The 16,247-nt window shown below is 41.6% G+C and overlaps 1 protein-coding gene across 1 annotated transcript in view; it reads right to left on the bottom strand.

The window, feature by feature from the left end:
• Positions 1-1,457: 1,457 nt before the first annotated feature.
• Positions 1,458-16,247, bottom strand: part of ARHGEF12 (Rho guanine nucleotide exchange factor (GEF) 12) — a 41,488-nt gene continuing 26,698 nt past the window's right edge. Inside the window, exons 27-40 of the mRNA XM_010145055.1 lie at positions 15,077-15,202; positions 14,150-14,264; positions 11,447-11,547; positions 11,114-11,191; positions 10,138-10,213; positions 9,566-9,733; positions 8,963-9,050; positions 8,270-8,356; positions 8,041-8,117; positions 7,429-7,653; positions 5,116-5,598; positions 3,307-3,620; positions 2,459-2,531; positions 1,458-1,830 (exon numbers count right to left, since the gene is read on the bottom strand). Coding sequence (XP_010143357.1) covers positions 1,820-1,830; positions 2,459-2,531; positions 3,307-3,620; positions 5,116-5,598; positions 7,429-7,653; positions 8,041-8,117; positions 8,270-8,356; positions 8,963-9,050; positions 9,566-9,733; positions 10,138-10,213; positions 11,114-11,191; positions 11,447-11,547; positions 14,150-14,264; positions 15,077-15,202 — 2,022 coding nt within the window. The 3' untranslated portion in view covers positions 1,458-1,819. The remainder of the gene's footprint in view (positions 1,831-2,458; positions 2,532-3,306; positions 3,621-5,115; positions 5,599-7,428; positions 7,654-8,040; positions 8,118-8,269; positions 8,357-8,962; positions 9,051-9,565; positions 9,734-10,137; positions 10,214-11,113; positions 11,192-11,446; positions 11,548-14,149; positions 14,265-15,076; positions 15,203-16,247) is intronic.

The following is a 16,247-nucleotide window of genomic DNA, read 5'->3' on the forward strand; positions in this document are numbered from 1 at the left end:
ATGATACTTTGTGCAACTAGCTCTTAAAAGAAGAGAAACTCCTCTCTACTCTAAGAGCTCATGGCTCCAACTTTTATGTCCAGCCCAAAATCATCTCTGCTCAACCTCTGTCAATCTTTACATGAACCCCATGCCTTGCATGTTTCTAACAGCAAGAACAAGAACTGTTTTCTTCCTACATGAGCAGACAAAGCACAGATCTGATTTCTTGCCAGTAGCTGAAGAGAAAACGTTTGTTTGAAAGGAGCAGGGAGTATGATCTTTATGCTGACCAAAGACAGATTCTCAGCACTTCAGGATGCACACAGGGATGCAAACAATGCTACAGCAGCTCTAAGCTGTTAATGGGATTTACTGGTTTGGCATGCTGTTCAGTTGGGCTTCAGTGAACAGTTTAAAACTGGGGAGGAGGGTGCAAAAGAGACTGCCTCACGCACTTGGCACTAGCAGTCCTGTTCACTGTGTCTGTGATACTGGGGACAGCGTGAACCATTCCATGCCAAGCAGGAACTGTCTGCCTTAGGAACAACTTCACAGCAGAGGCACAGCCAGCTTAAGGCTGTCCAGTGTCAGCTCTGCTGGTGGCCTGATATTTACCACCTTGTTCCCTGACTGGAAGGAATTCCAACAGCAAAACCCATTAGGGCAGGCCTGAGGAAGTACCAGAGAGCTGTTTCAGCCTTCGTTGTTTTGCACATCTCTGTTTCAGTGAGAACGCATTGGCACAAATCAGTTTTAAAGACAAACAAACAACCCAACTCCGCCCCCCCCAAAGAAAAACCCAAACCCACCCCAAGCCCTCAGCAAGACATACTTTCAGGTACTAAAACTTACTGGCCCTATAATCAGCAGTACCTGTGGCTAACTCAAATGGCAGCCCTTATTCATTCAGTAGTGAATCCGAGGCAGATGTGCCCCACATCTTTGAAACACTTCTGGGTTTGCATTTTTTCTTTTTGATCCAGAGAAGAGTTAGAAAAGTGCTGCAGGTCCAAGTATTTTTATCACTTTACAAAGGAGACAATTTTCAAAGCCAACAAAGTAAAGAAAAAAATTAAACCTATTTTTCTCCTCTCCCAGTCTAATTTTGCATGTCAACAATAGAGACCCCTAATGGGAGAGGGGAAAGAAGAGTTGCCCATCTCAAGTGCCTGGCTATTTAGTGCATGGGAAATTCTTGTTACGCACGCGGTGATACGAGCAGTTCCCATGCAATTGTTGAATACAGATAGTTCCAGCCGCAAGACATCCTAACACCTTCATGAGTAGCTCTTCACATGGCAGTTTAATTGCCAGCAGGCAGTGCAGAGTCCAGTCCAGTGAAGTAAAGGTACACCTGCACACAGGCACACCCTCTCTCCTCAGACCTGACTTTTGCTTCAGGAGCAGTGGCAGGCAAGGTGTACTATAGGCATAGGGCTAGAACTGTCACTACCCAATTAAAATAGAACAAAAAAGGCAGATTAAAAAATTAAAATATGCTTTTGATACACGGAATGAAGTCAAATAAATACATTGATTTTTTTTTAATGTCTAAATACATTTTTATATCCTACACCCAAGCTCTGTACATTTGGTTTCGTTTTTCTGTTCTGAAAAATGAATTTCTGGTAGCAAGAAGAGGAGCAGAATAGAATGGACTCCCTCACTGACAAATAGTGCAGATGCCCCACAGGAGAAGCTCTCCATGACCACTTTGCTAGAGTGTGGTTCACGTTTGGATGGTCCAAACCCTCTAGTCTCAGAGTCCACGAGGAAGACAATGGGTGCTGCGTCTTGATACTCTTCATCCAACCATCAGCCATTCCTGAAAACACGACTAGCTTTTGTCTGAAGGAGGAAAAAAAAAGAAAAAAAGAAAAAAAGGTGGTGAGGGGGTTGTGAGCCCAATGAGAGATGAATGTCTAACATTTCTGAACACTAGTATTTGCAGAGAGAGCGTGTTTTATGAGACACAGCACACCCATTTAACCTTAAGACCTTTGCTAATAATTCCCGCAGTTACATCTCTAGGATGCCTAAGGCCAACTTCAAGAGACCCATGGCAACCACTTCACACAGCATCAGAGACACACCAGAGAAAGCAAAGACAGCTCGTAATCAATTTCTGTGTTCAAAAATCTTCCTCTAGGACTTTACATCAATCAACCCTTCTTTGAAAGAGAAGTTGTACATGCTGAGATGTTGGTCTTTGGCAGAGAGGGGTGAGACAGCTGGCAAACAACCTTTTCAGACAAAGACACAAGCTCGTTTGCGCATCTGAGTCTCAATGGAGTCAACTGACCTTTCCTGGAATCAGCACAGTCTCAGCCCTGCGAGAGCTGCTGAAGTAGGTGAAACCTTTTTTTGTAATGTTCCTTTGTAATGAGGAACGCTAATAAGTGACTATGTGCTCTTTGTTTAATGTCTGAAGCTAACGTGACATATGCTACCAATTCTAGGCAGCCTCGTTGCGTACCTGAGTGCTCTCCTGTGGAGGCTGATCCAGCCAGCCCTTGGCGTCGGAGAATGGTGTAGTCTTCCTCAACCTCCTAAAAAAACCAAAAACAACCAACAATCAAGTGGCTCTTTCGCTATTTACCAAGTGAACAAAGAGGGCTTCAAACTGGAAAAGCAAAGTTTCACTACAGGTGAGTGGACTGGAATCACTCATGTTGCACAGTGACCCACAATGGACCTCAACTCCTTTATCAGCGTCTTTGTCAGGCCTTCCATTTGCAGGCAATATTTCAGTTTCTTTTCAGATTTCACTTAAACTGAAGGCTAGCTACTGACTTAACGTGTTGGTATGTCTCGTACATCGAGATGCTATCGACCTTCTCTGGCTGTTACATATAGAGAATCCCCATCACATACAACGAAGCGTGTTGAACATCGTGAGGCCGAAAGCCTTGTTATTGGTCAACTGCAACTTAGCACTTTCATTTGTCATTAGCAGCAGTACGCGACAGATTTGATAAGTCTTTCCAGGTCAAAAATTCATCTTCCTTAGGCCAGCGGCCCCTTTACAACTCCAGTGTTACAGACTTGCTTCAGTTTTGCCCTGTCCCTCAGGAATCTCTCCAAATTCAAAAGCAATATACTCAGGCGCTAGCTCTAGTGGGAACTACTTGTCTCTCGTAACCCACAACTTAACACAAGCAAAACGGCACCAGGCTTCTGCTTCAAAAGCTCCCGGAGATAAGAGCCAAAGCTGAAAAAGGCATGGCTGCCTTTCTTCCCACTCAATCTTATTTTCATGCTCTTTTCTCAAACAAAACCATAGGAAATGAAACCTCTGATACTGCAAATAGAAGCGTGCTATACCTTTAACTTTTCAAGGTCGTCCTCTATCTTCTGAATATACTGCATCATCTGCACACGTGTCTCTATAGAGAAGTGAGGGCTTGCTACAAACGAGCAGGACTCTTCCACTGCAGCCCAGCGCGAGGCCATCATCTCCTCAGCAAACGGGGAGCTTCCTCCATCTGACTGGGTGTCCCGTGGGGACAGTGGCTGCTGCTGTGCAGAGTCCAAAGAGGTGCGGCCACCTGCAGTGCACTGGAGAACTAGAGACGAGACCTCCTCATCTGTGGAGCTCTCCTGCACGGTTCCATATCCATCAAGGATCAAATAATTTCCTGTTAAGAGAACAGCTTTTTACTATCATGTCCAGCTCAGTAATCACCAAGAACCACTGAACTGTAGACAGTTTAAGCAGACTTTAAGAAAGATAAGTGGTGAGAGCCCATCCCGAGACATTTTAAAATGGATAAAAAAAAGCATTTGTGAACACTACACAGAATAGTGATTGTATCAGACCAGACTAGTTTGGCTCTGAATTGGGCTTCAGAGATCATGGCTGCATTTTGCACTGCAGTTTGAGAATTACATGAAGAGATGAGTTAACCTCCTGCCTACCTGTTCTTCCAAAATCTGTGTTTCTACTGTAATATCTGAACAACCTGAACTTATATTAACAGTACCTGACAAATCAGACTTCTAGATTTACCTAGCAATAGCATTCTGTGAAATGTTTTCTCTACCGTATTGCAGCAAAGCTAGTATGTGGAGTCAGACTAACACCAGACCAATCTAATTTTGATGCACCTGCACAGTTAAGGAAGCAAACAGCGTAAGAGTTGACAAATAAATTAGATGCTTCAAGTTGTTGGCTCTGTTTTAAGAATTTAAAATGTCTCAGTAATTCAGGGAAAGAAAAATTATTTTCGACTCGTAGCTGGAAGGTGGCATTCAGACAGTCACAAATTGTCTTATTCACATTAATAGAATCCAATTTTAAAATGAAACTGTATTTACGGCTAAGAGATTTCAAGACTAAGAGTCATACAGAATCTGCCTACTGCTAGCTACCTCCTGCCACAACATGCACACGAGATAGAGCACAACTTCTGTGCTAAGTTTAGTGCAGTGTCACCACGTTGGCTGAGCAAAATCACAGGACTTTCCAAACAAAATGCTCAAAGTCCCTTCAAAGTGCTCACAGCTACTGTCTTAGAGCTGGTTTTCTGCTGACTTACCAGCTCTATAACCTTCTTGAAGGCTAGAAGAGTTATACTTCAAGATGTTGCTCAGGTAACTGCCAAATATACCATAAGTAGTAATGACAAAAATAATAAGCTTTTAAGCGCTTCGGACTGGTGTAAGGTCGCAGGAGACAATTACAGTGCAAAGCTAAACTTGAAGATTCTTTTCTGAAGGTTGATCAGAATCCAATACTCTATCTACAAAACAGCATGAGCCGCGGGGGCTCTGGGTGTACAGACTAAGAAAGTGCTCTGCCTTCAGGGAAACCGTCTCCCCTGCAGGTCCCAACAGTCAGTTGAGAGATTAAGTGGTTCAGTGGCAACCGCAATCAAGAGCCTGCATTGTACCCGGTGCGTCTGTAATTACAGTCTGCCACAGTATTAACCCCGCCACAGTATTTCAGCTTCTCCTTTCAGAAAACAAAGAATTCATTAGGCACATGTTTGCACAGCCTTTTCCAGGGCTAAAATGACTGTCAAGGGCTGAGAGTTAACTTTAACTGTCCTATACCAAATAAGCAAGAGAGGAAGTTTCTAATACTGAATCTGGACAGACTATCATTCAACAAGTGAAGGAAATAATACTCACCTGAGATCCGTATTTGCACTTCTTCCTCCTTCCTTTCCATTAGTTCACTTTCAGATGGATTTTCATCACTGTGAGCTTCCTGAGCATCAAAAAAATGCTCCCCGCTTTCGTCAGCACCCACCCCTTCCAGCTCTGAGGTTGAGATCTCCAGATTCATACTCATGTGGTCTATTGCCAAGTTACTACTTGATCTGGGGTCTCGCACCATCAGCTGCATGGCATCTCCTGACGCTGGCGTTTCAGCTGAAGTCCGGAGGCCATAACTGGCTGCGGATTCATTAGTTCTGGTTCTCAGAAGCATTCTGTCTGTTCCAGGCTGGGGAAATTTGTTATTGTCGGAGTGCCGTAGTCCAGGCTCATTTCCACTATCTGTTTGGGCTTCCTGAGAAATGGTCCTAAACCGGGGAAAGCGCTGCCAGTCTTCAAGGGTCACCTTCTCAGAAAAGCCAAGCTGCTGTACCAACAACTGTTTCAGCAAGCCCACTGCAAGGAGAGAGAACGCTCACAAGTCTTCAAAGACCATAACCTTCCCAACAATGATTAAATCAGACAAAAAGGCCACCCTTTCAAAAAGGTTTCTCTCAGAGCAGCCAGCCCTCTCATTGCTCTTGGTAGGAAAAACAGGGATAAAAATAAACACAGAAGGGCTGAAGCCTGACTCCACATTTTACCTTACGAGCAAGAGCAAACATGTCAGTACGAGTTCCATCTTGCTTAGAGAAAAACAGAGAGATCATCTACTGAAAATATCCAGCAAGAGAGCTGGAGCGCAGGTAGGTGCCCAGGTTTTACCCATTCCTTCAAACGAACTAAAAGCTATGGCCGTAACAGGGGATTCCCGCCTGAGAAACAAGCGCATTGAGAATATTCCACTCAACTTTGAGATGACAGATCAAAAAAAGCGAGGACACGTTTTCCCTAAAATTTCATGCAAATTTATGCTTGAACTTCAACCCACAATCCTTTAGTTCTCAAATTATCCCAACCAAACACTTCCTAATAAGGACACATTGTTCAAAACAAAAATACGATACTGTCAAGAGCATAAGAACACTGTTCATTCTCACAAAATAAGGCTCATGTGACAGCCAAGAAAAGCTATGATTTCATACGAGAGAGGAGTCACTCAGCTAAGTGGAAGGCTCCTGTCAAAATGCAAGTGACCCACTGCTGCTGTCAGAGGACGCTCTCTTAAGGTTGACCAGTCAGGAGACGCTAGGGCACTAACGCTGGCTTTACACACTCTGCAGACTAAGACTCTTATCGCTGGTCTCTGAAAACAAGTACCAGGAACATTCGTACAGTGTTCAGAATTAGAAAAGGACTTTGAATCCTGTAAGAAGCAGCAGAAATAGATCAACAGACCCAAGATAAGCTATTAGATTGTAGTGAACTGCCATTACTTGTTCAGAGATGGAAGAAGGAATTCAGGCCAAGGATGTGAATGCCCTGCATTTTGGTAAAAACAAATGACCCACAGAGAAGGACTACAGCCTATTCTCTCCAAGTACTGAGGGACTCCGTGTCCCTTTCAGAGCTGCCAAGAAGAGATATAAGGATTAATGAATTCATTCAAATTTTAGGAAGTTATATTTAGGAATTGCACTGCTAGATCAGATCAAATAGGTTGCAGAGCCCTGCATGCTTCCTCTGAAAGGAGATATTCCAAAGAACAGAGGAAGCAATTAAAACTATTCTATAAACAATTTTACAGAATAATCTGTCCATCAGGAGAATTTCTTTTCAACACACACACTAGCGCTGATCTATATATCCAACTACCTCCCAAGCCCTCAGAAAATCTGAACCTAGACTTTGTCAAGCTCACATATATCCCAACTCATTTGCAGGATTCTACAAAAAGATATGCAAAATCACATTCTGCAACTCAAGCAACCTCTCCAATTCTGCTCCAGCACTACAAAAAAAAAGTACGCAGGCTAACTGCATTGTCTTCTATAAAACTGCTGACTAGCAATGGCACTGTACAGCATTGCACAAAGATCTGCAATGTAATCTTGTCATCAAAGCACTTGATGAACAGTAAGTAACAATTCATTACCACCATCAAAACCACAGAAAACCACTGAAATGCCTAAAGCCAAAGAAAGGGCCAGTATATGAATTCAGAACTTAGAATTCCTTGCTGTCACATCCATTTTGTTTTGCTATGTTGTGATCTACAGCACAGAAAGAATTCATATTTAATAGAAACGGGGTTTAGATTTTATTTTAGCTCATTGATTGAGACGATTGACCAACAATTCCCATCTCCAAATCACATCCCACCAGACACTGCCCACAGATACTTACAGTTCCGTAATGCATCCAGTGCCCATTGCCCTTCTGATACTGAAGGTAAACCGGTGCTTGTGTGCTCATAGTAGGCAGAGGAATCTTGTGTCAGGTGTGCCTGCTGCACCTTATCAAACTGTCCTTCTGACACGAGGATACTTTCTACCTTGGATTTTTCAGACATGATGGGCGAAGAAGACTGAGCATTCTGTATTAAGGGAGACTCGGGGCCCAAATCTTTATCTAGTAACAGAAAAGATAGATTTCAGGTTCAACAGCTATGTTAAATAAGACGATGAACTGCAGAAAATTCTGCCTCCCACAGAAATCTCCGAAATACAAGAAAATACAGTTCCTGAGCATGGGCTTGGTGAAAGGCCAGTTCTTTCTGGAGGGGAGTGGGGGCGGGGCAGAATCTTTCTCAGCAATTTATAAAGCAGATGGAAATACTAAGAGGTACATTTCCAAGAGGTTTGGTATCACTTGTCTACGTGACTTGTAAAGAAATCATTCCTTTCTAGAAAAACGTCAAAGTCACCAAAAGATCCCCAAGCCACATGGAATACAGCTTGGCACATTCGCACTCCACGTAGTATCTACTGACACCATTTACCCGGACCACTGTTTTACCTGGACTTTGTAGACTACTGGCAGGAATGTCATGCTGCTCTTTGAGCTTCTGCTGCTCCTCTTCTTCATGCTCTTCTCTGCGGGATGGAAAGAATTAACACATTCTTTTAGTCACATGTATCTGAATTGCTGCAGGAGAATCCAAGCTTTGGCTGACAATCTTTGAGCAGAAGAAGGGGTACTGGAAAAAGAAAAACCAGCCCTCCTTCCTCCAGCTACTTTTACTTACTCGCCAGGTCCTGACTGTAATGGAATCACTCTCCTGGTACTTTCCATTTTTACAGTCCCTGCCATCTGAGCTATAAGGTCCTGCCACCTGCAGTAGAAACATCAAATAAAAACATGCAAGATTTGAAGCATAATGATACTTCTTTATTTAATGCCTCTTAAATCCAGCTAATTTTTTTCTGATAAGAAAAGCAGTAATAATAAATCTTTTTTAAAAATTCTGTTACATTCAGTTCCTCAGTAATACCTTGCAGTTGCAATTGAGGCACAACAGCATAATGCTCACCTCACCAGTATACTCTCTAGCAGAAGGAAATGAATGACAGGACTTTAGCAGGAGTTGTCAGGTGAAGCAGTTCTTTTATATATATAAACACATAAAAAAGCTCGAAGTAACATTTCACATATTACTGAAGGGTTTCACAGAAGACACACTGGACAGTTGCTGTGCATCATACAAATAAATCTATGCCCTGCTGAAACTTAAGAAGAAAAGCATTTCTATCAAAAAGAAAACCCCAAACTATTCTTGAATCCTTCCTACAGAGGCCAGCACAGCTATGTTTTCAGCTAAGCTTGGAAAGGAACTCAGGTAATTCATGGGTACCTCCACAGGTACTACAGGCAAGTAGATGCAAAATATCTCTCAAATACCATAAATCAAGCAGCAGATGAAGCTAAACCAACTACTTACACATTCTTCTCTGAAACGGTCTGCGCCACCAGTTCATAAATATGAGCGCCGTTTTCTGACATGGAGATGACGAAGAAAGCTTTGTTATCTGAAGCAACACAGGGAGGAAAGAATTTAACTAGATGCCTTGTCCCACACAGCTTTCTGAAAATTCCTAAAAATGGGCATAACTCCAACCAGAAGCAATGAAAGAAGAGTTCATAAAATAACCCTCCAATGCTATAATATAACAAATATCGATCCTTCTATACCCAGGAAATCAGTCTATTAGTCATGAAAGAAAAGAGCCATTACTGCCAACACCATTTTGAAACAGATTTATTTCTCCTCTTTTCTCTCCTAATAATTTCTAGAGTACCTTTCATCTAATATGGAGTACTTTAATTTAGAAGTCTATTTAAAACTCAAGCTGTGCCTATTACTGATGCAAACAAGTTAAACAGCTCATACATACAAAGCAAGATGTTGGACAACCAAGAATTAAATTAAGCCTACACATTTTTCCATGTTCTACACTGGAACTCTAGACAAAACCATGTATCCTCAACTGATCTAATCCTTGGGTTTGGCTTCCTCTCTGCTTTATCAGTGGGTTACACTGACCTGTTGCCACCTGACGAACCAGCACGGTGTTCAATTTGATGATAGGACTGAAGGTGTGTTTACTGTCAGCTGTTGATGCCAAAATTTTGCTGTGACACTTCAGGACCAGTTTATCATCTTGTTTCTGCAACAGCACCAGAATGTCCTCCAGAAGCAGAGTGTAGAGATCTGCACAGAGTGCAAAAGAACCCAGAATTAGTTAAAGATTCATAGTTTTGTGTCACATGCCTGCAGAAAGAAAAGGGCTGCATTTTTGATTACTCATGCAGAGGCAGTAATCAGTGCTATGCCATTCTAGGCAAAGCATGCAAATCTTCATCATCAAAACTACAGCAGAAAGCTACAGATGGAATTGGATCACCTCATGAGTGACTGCTGTGTCCTGGCATGGCCTTAATGATACACTAGCACACTTCAGAATCGATAAGAATAATTTCATCAGCTCTGAGAAACACACAGTCATTATTATAGGTGGCAGCAAGAAGCATAATTGGAAGCTGCAGAAATGCTTTCTCTTCCCTTCTCAGCTACCACACAAACTCAGCTAAGTCAGTTGACGGAACAGGACTCACCAATAGTTTTGTCACGATTAACCTTCCAAGTTAGAGGTCCTTCATGGAGCATTTTTCTCTTTGTTAGGTCCAAGTTCTGTCACCGGGGAAAAGACAAAAAGAGCACTATGAAATTTCTGTGGAAGCAAATAACGGTAAAGCATGGGAACGTCAGAGGGAAGGCTAGGACGGGCACTCCACTTTGGAGGTGAGCAGCTAAATCCAGTCTGGAGACAGAAAACGTGGAGCAGGTGTGGGGTATGCTTGTAAGCCAAAATCTCGCCAGAGGTGTTTATTATCACTCTTTCTCTTTCACTGCTCTTTTGCAAATGCTGGTGGTCACAGCGCAGCGAATCTTCCTACTAAGTCAAGCTACTAAGGCTTTAGGACATCACCTGGTTTCTAGAAGGAGTTTTTCCAATACCCCATATAAAGTTTGCAGTTCTAGTATTACAGCTGGCTAATGCTAAAGCTTCGGCACTCAATTTGCAAGTCAAGTGTGCCTACAAATGGTATACTGATATACAAATCATTCCAATGATCTGATGGGCTTTATAATGTCAATGGATTCTTCAGTCATTTCAGTGCTTGTGACATTTAGATCTGCAGGCAAGAAGAAGTGACAATTTTCACAAGTCATTCCTTCCAAGACTCAGAGTCTACAATCAATGACAGCAAGATTACATAACTGCCAGGAAGTTCTTCATTTCCTAACTAAAAGCTTGCAAGTTTATTTGTGGAAGGATACATGAAGAGTTTTACAGAAGTGTCTTCATATAAAAATTTTTTGGATCCACACTGACTTTGGGGAAGATAGGGGAGGGATAAGTAAACACGGAAAATCTATACAAGACACAGGCATAGACGGTGGTAACAATTTTCATCTCCAAAGACCATTTGGTTGTACATTAGAAGACTGTAGAAGAAAAAGCCACAAACCGAACAACAGGGTTGCAATCCCAATATTAAAGCAATCTCTCTGTAAGTTATCACTTACCCTGAACTCATCCATCATGGGATCCTCAGACTGCTTCAAGTAGGACAGGTCAAGACGACGCTGATAATCTTCCAAATGCTGCAAGAAAATGCAATGAAGATGGTCATTTCCATTAGCAGAACTCACTAGCATCAGAGCACAGGCAGTTAGGAATATTGCCACACATTCTCAACTGCCCAGGATTCCTCCTCTCACAGGAATACTTGTGCCACAAAACATCTTTAAGCACAATATAAATTCCCTGGTACAGGGACTCTAAGTATCTTAAAACAGCTTGTTGCTCTTCAGCTTTCTTCTCCCCAACCCTTGATGCTCACTCTGTTCACCTCCTACCTGCTTGTTCTCAGACTCTTTGACAGCCTGATTCACGTGGTTAAGGATCTGACGACAATGATCTGCTGCTTTCTTCACTTTCTCTTTCTCTTCAGGCAGTTCTGCAAGAGAACAAGGAAATGTAATAATACTTTCTGACAGAGGCTGGAAGAGTCAGAAATCTACTGCAGTTTGCTGATGTCAAATTCAACACAGAGAACTTAAATTTGCAGAATAGCCTATCAACAAACCCCCTGCATTTCAAAGGGGAAATGACAACAACAGATTTGTGACCGGAGATAATCCATTCTGCCTTGCACAATGCCCTGGCCTCTGACGATCTCCATATATGGCACAGAAAAGGGAGAGTAACAAGTTCTAAGGGCTAGTGACAACTATTCACTCCACGAACATCAATCTGAGAAGTATTCTGAGAAATCTAAAAAGTTCAGAAAGACTCCATAGTGGTACAAGGAGAGTCTCGCAGTCAATATTGAAGATCACACAGAGTCAGCAACCCAAAGTCCAGCATTTGGCAACCAACTACTGGCTTCTGCATTTCTCCCAATCCTTTTTATTTAATTGTTTTGGAAGAGAGAGAAACAGGCAAAGAAACATAACACAAACATTCCAGAAAACGTGTTACATAACTTTTTCTATCCAGATAGCCTGTATTTACTTTAACAGCTTAGGAGAAAAGATCTCTGGTTCCATTCATGCAGCATGAGCATACAAACCAGTCTTCCATTACAGCAAGAGCAAACAAGAGTTATCTTCCCTGCCCATGTCACTTGATCGTATACAGGCAGGCACAGGTGAACCCCATCAATTCTCACTACCACAAGCCACATTAAGAGTTCAGTTAAGAGGCAAATAAACAAGTACATCAAGGATAATGGAGTGTCACCTGCTTTCCTAATTATGATTAAGATGAACTTGTAAACGCAGTACACTTTTTATGAGCAATGAAGTTACACTGCAGCACGTTATCTGCTAGTAAACCTGAAAAGTCATTTTGTGGTGGTATTAATCACGTTTTTGCCTGTTATGCTGGAAATATCTTTCAGTGTAAGACATCCTAGCTAAGACATCCACTTCCTGGAAGAACATGAAAAATGTTCTCTAATGCTTTACAGATTCGGTGGCTGAGGAAGGCAGGCTACATTAAGATTCTGTTGGTGTCTGCTGGGTAGCTAAAGTATTTCTTTCCAAGTTCAAGCTGCTTCACATTCTTAGCTGACATCATATTTATAATATGCAAAATTTTTATATGAACCTTGTTTTATATCAGATTTGAAGTATAGGTCAGACTGCACTCGGAGCGCATTTTCCCAGATATTAGGACTTTTGAACAAATAGTCCTGAGGATTGAAAAAAAAAAAAAAAACACCACCACCCAAACAAACAACAAACCAAAACCAAACCACAAGCACCCCCAGTTGGTAACAAGGAAACATTGACCTTAAAAAAAAAAAAAAAAAATCAATTTGTTCTGTATTATCTGCTTTTTGTTCTCTCCTTGAAGAAACATGTTGATTTGCCATAAGCCTTAACACTACATGATTTTTACTTAGATTCTATAATACTTCCCTTTTTTTTCCCCTCTTTGCTCAGAAGTATGCCCTATGTCTATCCCAGATTGTTTAAACAATGGAATAACTTGATAGGTTTTGATTAGATTCTTCATTCTTCCCATTTTTATGTTAGTAACAGACGATTAGGGATTTTTGTTACTGAAGATCTTATTCTTTTTCTCTTGAATGCATCCACATGGAAACTGGAATTCATTTAAATGTGTTTTCTCTTAATAGTTTGATTTAGTTATCTTAGTGTCCTGAATTCAAGGGAAAAAAAAAAAGGTTTGTCAGAGTATATTTGTCATTGAAAAGCAATTTATTGAAACAAATAGAGTATCATCTTCAGCGACTTAATTCTTTCTAGTTATTTCCTTCTTCAAGATTGTAGAAATGAGTTAAATATATCTAGAAAATTGCAGAAATAACAGGCATGCGAATGACTGTTCAAAACAATAGCACCAATGCAACTTGTCTCTCAGGAAGTTCCTGAAGATGTGGTTGCTAAGAGCCTGTAATAAGGAGGAGTTACAAACTAGCTGATTTTTTGCCTCTGTTTCTTCTGGATGTAATTCCAGCTATTGACATAAGCACATACTCTCACACAATAAGAAATATAAAGGTGCAGAAAAAATAGTCTCTTCATGTCCATCTCGTCGTTAGTAACAGTAATAGTGTAGAACAGGCTAGGAAATGGAGGATGGAGAGGAGACAGTCACCAACACCTGGTTTTCTCCTTCAGAAACTAGTATAAAATCAAGGTGTTTTGTCAGTAACTTTCATAAGCAGAGTGGTTTGGTTTATCTTCAAAACTTTCTCATTCCCCTCCTCTAGCTTTTTAAAACTACAATTCAATTATTATATTGCACTCTACATAAACCCCAAAGCAGACAGTCACTCACTTATTTCACATTGAATTTCCTTTTTTTTTTTTTTAATAAGAAGTAAAATGAATTTAATTTAGAAACAAAGATTGGATTTTTACTTATTTTTTTTAACCTGCCCTCCTGTGCGGGAGGCAGCAGTGAGGTCACAATGAAAACAGATGGTGACCCATAAAATTGAACTGTTCTTCAACATATGCTTTGAAATCACATTTGCTTAGAGAACCTGCTGAGATGCACACACAACCCCAGTGGAAAGGCTTTACCTGTGTACTTAGCAATGTTATCCAGCAGAAGGGGGTACTTCGTCAATCTCTGCATCTCTGTGGGAATGATATCCTTCAGCTGCAACCGGCGACACAGTGGATTGCTCTCAGCATCCTAGATTTAAACAGCACAATAACTACATTTGTCATTTTTATTAAGACTATAATTACCTGAACATGTAACATCTATTCATCACATAAACATCTATTACTTCACTTTCCAGTAATTAAATACAAGATAAGAAATGCCAAGATCCATCATTCAGACAATACATCCCCTCTCCATTTGCAATTACGTATAGGAAAGGCTCATCACAAAAGCCACGGCTTCCTTCCCTCATCTCTTCACAGAGGCCTGGTACCATCTCCAATCAATCAATCTCAGTCACTGACACACAGGGAAGACATCAGTTCAGGTTTTCACACTACAGCAAAACTACAGCACATTTCTCAGTATAACCTCAACCCTTGTATTACCAGACTTCCTCCCAGCCTGTGGTAATGAAGATAATGTTCTTTCCTCCAAATGCCACCTGTATTGAAGCCCTTGCCTGGCAGATAGAATAGTGCATAACATCTGTCTTCTGCCCATGGCATGCATCAAAATTGCACTACTATAAGCGGTTTTCCCCACAGAATTACTCATCCTTGGGAAACAGCCACCTCAAGTTCAGATGCCATCTCCTGCCTGGAACAGCATGTGCTGCCCTGCAATCTATCAGGACATTCTGTGTTCCCCAGAAGTCCAGGCTCCTCCCTCCAGAAACAATTAGCAGAGCTAAATACAGTATTGGAAATGATCCCAATCTGAAGACAATGTTACACATTATGTCATTAATTATAATAATTTTATCTACAACTATTCATTATGCTGTGCTGGCTACCAGCCACATCCTCAGGCAACTCAAACCCTAGCATAAAATTCACCTGCACAAAAGTCTGGAAGCGAGAGTCCTTCTTCTGGCGTGACTTGATGACCTCTAGAGCAAATGGCTGGTTACTGCAGAAGGTGGCAGTTGCATGTTTCAGCTTCTCCTCTGCTGGTCCACTAAACTGCGCCAGAAAGCCAAGAGAGCCAAATTTAGACAGACTCCAGTTCAGCATGTGCCGCTTTCAACAGACATACAGCCTCGCAGCAGAACTGGTCTCGCCAGGGAAGAAAGGAGTTACTGGCAAAATAAGACAAATATTTTGCATCTGTTTCTAAGGCCTTGTCTTCCCAGTCTGAGGAACCCCTTTACGACTCAAACTCTACAGTTCTCCTGTCTCCAGCTCTAGCACATCCAACCCTTTCCATACACGCACTGCTGATTCAGAGGAAGAATACAGTGCCGAGCCTCCACTGTCAGCCATAAGGAGAGCAGAAAAAACCGCGCTCAGATGAATGACACAGTATTATTTACCAGACTGTTGATCAGCAAAGCCAAAACCAAAGGGCATTTCATTTCTCAGGGATACTCATGCTTAAATACCAAAATATAACATAACATCTTATTTCCTAAACAAAAGTATTACAAAAACATGGCTGGGGAAACGATAGCCGTGAGCAGCGCTGAGAAATGCCCTGAGCTGCTGCTGCTGCAGCTGGCAGATGGTTAATCTGTTACTGCAACTCTTCCCATTCTTGCTACCCAGTCTGTGGTGCAGCACAGAAACTCCTGAAAATACTCACTCTGGAGAATGAGATCCTGCGGGTTTTTGGTTTAGCCACTTAGCCAGAACACTACACAAGGGTATAAAACTATTAGCTTAAGGTCCAGCTTGCTCTAGCAGGTATTGTCTCGCTTTTTCATAATACACACAGAAAGGGTTGGAGGTGTTTCTTTACCAGCCACATCCGATTTTCATTTTCTTCCTTTTTTTTCTGGAATACTAGACAGTAGGATATAAAAAAAACCCAAAAAACACCGCAAGAGACTTCTGCATGAAGAGCTGAAAAGAATAAGCAGATCAATCTTCAATCCTAAATTAAGCAGGCTTGAAAACAAACAACAAACCGGGAGCATCCTGAGAGAGAAATTTTTTTTTAAAAAAAAGAATCTTCATCACGCCTGTTCCTGTCATTTGGATCTCAGAAAGGAAGTCTGCAACGCTGCTG

Source organism: Buceros rhinoceros, unplaced genomic scaffold (assembly GCF_000710305.1).
Source record: "Buceros rhinoceros silvestris isolate BGI_N320 unplaced genomic scaffold, ASM71030v1 scaffold18651, whole genome shotgun sequence".
Classification (NCBI taxonomy): Eukaryota; Metazoa; Chordata; class Aves; order Bucerotiformes; family Bucerotidae; genus Buceros; species Buceros rhinoceros.